The sequence below is a fragment of the Phoenix dactylifera genome, chromosome 12, assembly GCF_009389715.1.
Source record: "Phoenix dactylifera cultivar Barhee BC4 chromosome 12, palm_55x_up_171113_PBpolish2nd_filt_p, whole genome shotgun sequence".
Classification (NCBI taxonomy): Eukaryota; Viridiplantae; Streptophyta; class Magnoliopsida; order Arecales; family Arecaceae; genus Phoenix; species Phoenix dactylifera.
This window is the reverse complement of record NC_052403.1, coordinates 1,967,268-1,973,879: the sequence shown is the minus strand read 5'-3', so window position 1 is coordinate 1,973,879 and position 6,612 is coordinate 1,967,268. Positions and strand designations below refer to the sequence as shown.

General features: G+C 42.4%; 1 protein-coding gene across 1 annotated transcript; it reads right to left on the bottom strand.

Moving 5' to 3' along the window:
- Positions 1 to 3,230: 3,230 nt before the first annotated feature.
- On the bottom strand, positions 3,231 to 4,933 carry LOC103709904 (S-adenosylmethionine decarboxylase proenzyme 4). The gene has a single exon (XM_008795428.4). The coding sequence runs from the start codon at positions 4,808 to 4,810 to the stop codon at positions 3,806 to 3,808; it is 1,005 nt and encodes a 334-aa protein (XP_008793650.1). The 5' UTR covers positions 4,811 to 4,933; the 3' UTR covers positions 3,231 to 3,805.
- Between the last annotated feature and the right edge of the window lie 1,679 nt (positions 4,934 to 6,612).

Genomic DNA, 6,612 nt, shown 5'->3' with positions numbered 1-6,612 from the left:
GAGTTGTCTTTTTATAGTGTTTTTGGTGTCTCTTCAAACGGTCACAATATTTGTTTGAATAGTTAAAACTTTCCAGACTGTAGAGTCACCTCCTTTTAGCCTGAAGAATCACCTCTTTTCATAAAACCACCATTTGTGCCTGTTCAAAGAGTCATCTCTTTTCACCCTCAACTTTCTTTCTAGAGTCACATCTTTTCAGAAAAACAACATCCAAAACAAACATATATATATATATATATATATATATATATATATATATATATATATATATATATATATATATATATATATATATATATATATATATAATTTAGAAAATTTTCCAACACAGGCTGAATCTAGATTTAGATGTTGGTCATGGTTCTTAAAACTCGTTATATCAGTTATCTTGACAGGCCATAGACTTTGAGATAAACAGAGATCCCCGATTTTCTTGGTTGATAGGGAAGATAGAAATTTTCTTTCCACATAAGCTGGCCAGAGTATGAAGACATGCGCACCATAATCTTGCATGAAAGTGAATGGCATATGGGCTACCATGCATGTTATTTGAGGCGCACATCTTTGACCATGCATCCATCAATACATGCCTCCCATAACACATATGCAATGCTCAATGGTCCGAAATTAAAGCACTCTCTCCTCTATCTTTTTAATCATCTTCTGGGTTGGCCTTGAGCACTCTATTTAAGCCCCACATGATGATGCCTTTCCCTAGAGAAAAAGGCCTGAAAATCTGTCTATACTAGATCGGGTAACCTGCATGCCTTTTGGGCTATATACAATTCTTTCTACCGCACTAGATAGTATCGTTTATTTTTATCATATAAATAGTATGATCATATAAATTTTATAATATAAAGTTGTATATAGTATATAGATATAGATCAATTTATAATATGTACATGTATTAGATGTATAAATTTAATTGGGATACTTTAGTGTCATTAAGTATTAATTAGGGCAGTCAATAGTCTTGCAATGCCAAGGCACCATAAAATAAAGTGGAGCGAATGAGGGGATGATTCTCTTGGACCCACCTTTCTTATACCATGATGTGGTGGTATAATATATAGGTTAGGATGCATTCTATTGCCACCATCACATGGCATGCATATATACATATGAGGTAACCGAGGCAGATGATTGGCTGATGCAATGCAGATGATGTGTTGCTGTAATAATGCTGATGCAAGTTAATTTAAGCCTACCTTTTCATTCTTGAGACTGTTGTGTTTTATTGATAAAAAAAGACTAATCAAAGGTGGCATTATGGGTAATGCTATGGGGCAACCTCCTACCATGGTAAGTAATGATATGGGTCCAAGAATAAGCATTTTGTAACTGAAGTACCCCGTGACAAAGTTTGATTGCTACCATTAAGGATGTCGGCAATACACAGGGCAGGTCTTAGTGCAAGCACCATTTTTCATGAGACATGGAGCATTGAAGCTTTTCTTGGTGCTAGATTTGGGCTCCAAAGCATTTTCGAGTAAAAAAAAAAAAAAAAGTTTTATGCCATGTGCATAAGGGGACTGGCATAATTCCGCCCAAGTTGAAACGCGCGGACGTCGATTAAATTCGGGAACCGGATGCCCCACGCTCGAGCGGCTTGCTGGCGGTTATGCTTTCCTTCCATCTATACCTAGGTGGTGCCAGGTGTGACATACCTTCGGGTGGGGAGAGTATGAGTAAAACGGAGTCTACCCGCATCGAACATTCTCGTAGCGGGGCGGAGGCCCAGTGGGGGCTGCTACGCGGGGGTGGGCTGGTCCCTTCCTCTCCCCTACCCTTTTTTTTAGCAAAAAAAAAAAAAGGGACTGGCAATTTGATTCTAGCATATAAAGCACCATTGGCCTCATGACAGTTGATAACAGAGTTCCTTGTTATCAATGGAAGGGTTGGGCCACAAAACATTATAATGAATTAATATTCATTACAAGAAGCACATAAACTGCTTCAAAGAATTAAACTATATAAATCTACAATCTAGCGATTTATCTCAGGAATTGCTTAATTTAGAGCATTTAGATTATAATTTAGCATTGCTTGATTAAATGGTGCGAGAGGATGGTCAGGCACATTTTGTCCAATGTTTGGAACCAAGCAGTGCGTATCGATTAGGGTAGGAGCACCACGTTTTGGGGTGATTTAAATCGAAGCAAGATGGCTTGGGCTAGTATGTATCAAGTCTGGCTTGCTCTGCAGGTCAACGCATTCATATTTAAGAGTGACTCGGCCACGGTAATTGGCTGGATCCAGGAGGTACCAGTGGTGCAGATGGATGTCATCCTTTGCTTCGGAATATTTAAGCCACGATGAGTGCAGATATTGTCTTTCAGACCAAGCATGTATATAAAGAGGCCAATGGAGTTGCAAATTGGATATAGTCTTGTTTGTGATTGACCATTCTGGGATGACCCTACGAGTGAAAGAGAAGGTGTTGCCGAGAGCACTCTAAAAATTATTATTTTTTGATTATTTTTTTTTGTGGTCTTTGATCCGGCATATGTTGGTTGTAGCCGAGAATATACTTGCTAAAGTATGAATCCGGCAGGTTTTTGTTGTATTTATATAAGAATCATCTGCTTCAGAAAAAGGAAGAAAAAAAAAATCCTGAAGCAGGATGATAAGAGTAAGCACCCACTTATTGCAGCCACCTAAGATTCTCTCAACAACTGTGCCGCGAATTGATCTCATTTCTTTCGCAGAAAAATGCACATGATGTCAATCATGTGGCCCATCAACAAGACTCAAAACAAGAACACTTTTGCTGACAGTGATCGCCATTAATTTGTTGCCAGATCACACTAATAACGCAGCCATTGGCTTATAATCACTGCTATTATTACAATGGGGCATCAGGGAGAGACGTGGGCATCGATAATGGTGGTTTTGCGTTCTCAAAATTAGTGATGTTTTTGAAAGGTGAAAAGAATCCAAGGAAGAAATAGTAAGAGGAGAGCAATTCCTGGTCCTAAGAACAGAATGGCAAAAGCTTTTAAGTCAACAGAAAAGGTGTACTTTCTCATCTTAGACACAACAAAAAGAGATAGGAAAGGTGGAGGGCAATCCCCTCAGCAGTACTAAAGCCTCGAATCGATCGATCTACTTCCTTTCCCTACACAGTACATATCCCAAGCATCCATCATCCATTCAACCCTCCTCAAAAACCTCCCTCCAAAAAAACAAAAAACTCTAACTTCCTAAGAATTTATTTGGTTCTCACGAAAAAAAAAAAAAAATCAACCGTCTAAAGATTTATTTGGTTTGTAGAAAGAGGAGAAAGAAAGTAGGGTAACAAGAATAGAGAAATACCTTGTCTTTAGTTAGAGTTTTCAAAGAAGAAAGTTTAGAAAGTAGTTTTTTTAGGAAAATAAGATTTTTATGTTTCGTAAAAAAAATTGATATAGAATAAAAAAATAATTTTTATCAACTAAAAATTGAAAAAAAAAATTTCAAAAATTTCTTTAGGCTTTTAGATAAAATAGAATAAATTTTTTTCTTAATTAAAAGTATAACATATGTTTTACACAACTTATAAAAAAAAAATAGATGCTCAACTAAATATAAGCTATCTTAGGACGTGCAACTTTTTTATCGTCAACCAAACATTCAAAATCTATTTTTTTAGACGCCGTATATTTAAATATCAGCTTTCCAAAAAAATATTTTAAGGAACAAAAATTCTTCCAACGAACCAGGAGCAAGCACTCTCCCCGTTCGCTCCTCTCCCTTTTGTTTCCTCTAGGGCTAGCAAACAGCAACATTTTCTCAATAACCATGTGTTTGACCGCTTCCCCGATTACTTCCGGCCAGCCGTAAACGTCTGGTACGTGACTGTCCCGGCCCCCGGAAAATCCTCGGCCGTCCGGTGCCTGCAGCTCAGCCCGAGCGGTTCCAACGCATTCGCCACCGCCGACCACACTGGGCCCTCGTCGCCGCCGCCGGCCGTGCAGACCGACACCGACACCACACCTGGCCGGAAAACGTGCACCACCTTCCTTAAACAATCCATCATCTCCCCTCCACCGACACATTCGAAGCTGGCGTAGCTGTGGCCGTCCTCCGGCGTGACATGGATGGTCGAGTAGCGATCGCAGTCAAGGCCATTCATCGAGTAACCGCATGGGTCGAAGGCGAAGCCGCAGACGAGCGCCAGCGGGTTGATGCCGCCGATCCCAGTCAACTCAGTCATCTCCGCCCCCGCTTCGTCGCCCGAGCGGTCGTCGCCCTTCCGCCGATAAAAGCGCCGTGCCAGCGAGCGGTCCAATTCCGTCATGCACACTTCTATCGTAGAACCACTCGGTGGCAGCACCGAAAACTCGTCGTCGGCAGCGGAGTAGACGTGCCAAGAATGCGGCGAAGTGGCGGAAGGCATCACCGAGGCTTTTCTGAAGCGAAGGGCGGCGGGGAGGTGGGCGTCGAGGAAGCAGACCTCGTCGGAGAAGCTGGTGTGGGGGGAAGGCTGGGCGGCGGGGAAGATGAAGCTGCCGCGGGAGTAGCGGCAGGAGCGGAGGCGGAGGCCGAGGTCGGCGGCATGGTGAAGGAGGGAGGGGATGGAGCGGAGGAGCTGGGTTGTGCCGCAGGTCTTGAGGATGATCTTGTCCGGGTAGAGGAAGAGGCTGGACTCAGATAGCACGTAGGCATCGAAAGAATGGTTACCGGCGGCGGAGACGATGCTGCACTGCACGGCGTCGAGCACTTGCTGGAGATCGTCGATCGCTAGGTATCGGAGGCCGAGGGGGTTGTCGCCAGAGAAGTGAAGCTCTAGGCGCTTCTCAAAGCCCTCGAAGCCGGAGACAGCCATGCTGAGCTAGTTAGAAAGTGGTGGGAATAGAGTAGGAATAGTGGGAATATAGTTGGAATAAAATGCGAATAGCTGGAATAGTGGTAAGACTGTAGGGAGGAGAAGGTGAGATACGTGGGAGCAGGGGAATGGGGAGGGAGGAAGGGAGGATTTATAGAATGGGAGGGGGAGATGGGAGAAGGTGGGGAGGGAAAGGCATGCGCGTGAGGCAACCAAGAATAATGATTGCGAGCATAATGAGGAGAGCGAGATAATGCTGGGGGAGATCTTCATGAGAGGGAGACAGCGAACGGAAACGGGAATTCAGCCCACGCGCAGGCTCTAGTGGAGGAAGTTCATATCCAAATCCAAAAAGCTTTACGTATGTCATGTATCTACTCTTTATCCCATATGGGTGGAGTCTATATAAAAGAGAGAAATTGGAGTGTTCTATTAGTCGAGTTCTCTCTTCTTGCTCTTGCTAATTGGGTACAGTTAAGCTTAAGCACCATTCATTAATCTACTGTTGATGAAGAACGACCAGAAAATAAACACACCTACTTGCCTGTTAAAGATGAAATATATATGTGTAACCATAACTTAATTCTTCTTATCTTAGTAGATAAAAGCTGGACCTATGTGGTTGCTGAAGTTGAAATATTTTTTTAAAAAATTTATTTTTGTTTGATTCATATGACATGAACAATGATATATTGACATGTTCTTTAATATAATGAAAGTATCTCTATGTTCTTTAAGAATATGTGCTAGTATGCATTTTCTATTACCATTTTGCAAACAAAAATGATATCCACCAAAAGCCTCGTAGCAATTGCTTGAGCTGCTACAGGGTGCAAGCACTCATGAACAAAGCCTTATCTGCTGAAATATACGGAAAGGCTGCTGGCCTCTCATCATAACTTCAAATTCTTTTTAGCCTTTTCTTCTATCTTCACAGTCACCTTTAGCCTTGGCTTTTAACCGGTGGGTCGGAATTTTATCATTCCCTGCCATGTTTACCTTCATGGAGGCAGAAAGGGCAATGATTTTTACTACTGTCACCAGCCAAAGACAGTGAAAAAATAAAAAAAGAAGAAAAGGTAAAAGCGAGGATGCATCTATAGCCTCTAGTGGGAATACGGTCACCCTGTCCGTAGGGCTCTCAATCATGTGTTGAACTGACTGGTGTGTCTGATCCCCTGATCAACCTTTTGGTGACCACTCTGGAGACCCAGATATACATAGAATCTAGTTGATGGATCCGATCTAAGCTATCAGATGGACTAGGTGGTGATCCAATGGCGAGATGTCACTGTGTGAGTCTTCCACAGTGGAGTTGAAGAGATGTATCTACAAAGCTGTGCCTGCTTCCAGCTTTTCCATGAGTACCAAGGCTTTCATCTGACGAGTGAAGCCGATCAAAAAGTGGGGTGAGGCTTGGCCCAGGCTTGTCCTGGTTGCCGCACGCCAAGCACCAGGCACCGCAGTGGAAATATCTTGGAATAAATGGTTTGTGGGCTGGACATCAGCAAAGTATAAGTATGAGCCATTGTATCCATGCAATGCTATTTTCAACCATGATCCTCTATGGTGTGCCGTTACATAATGCATGCCATGTATGATATGATATATGCTCATGGACTAACCATAGATTGCTGTGCAGCCCTTGATGGCTGCTATCAAGAGATGGACGACCATCTACGATGCGACCTGTGCACTGTTGAGGATTTATGCACTATAATTTTTTGGTCCAACTATATGGAGATGACGGTGCTTTTGATCAACCAAATTAGGAGGCGGATATGTTGCATATTACAAATATT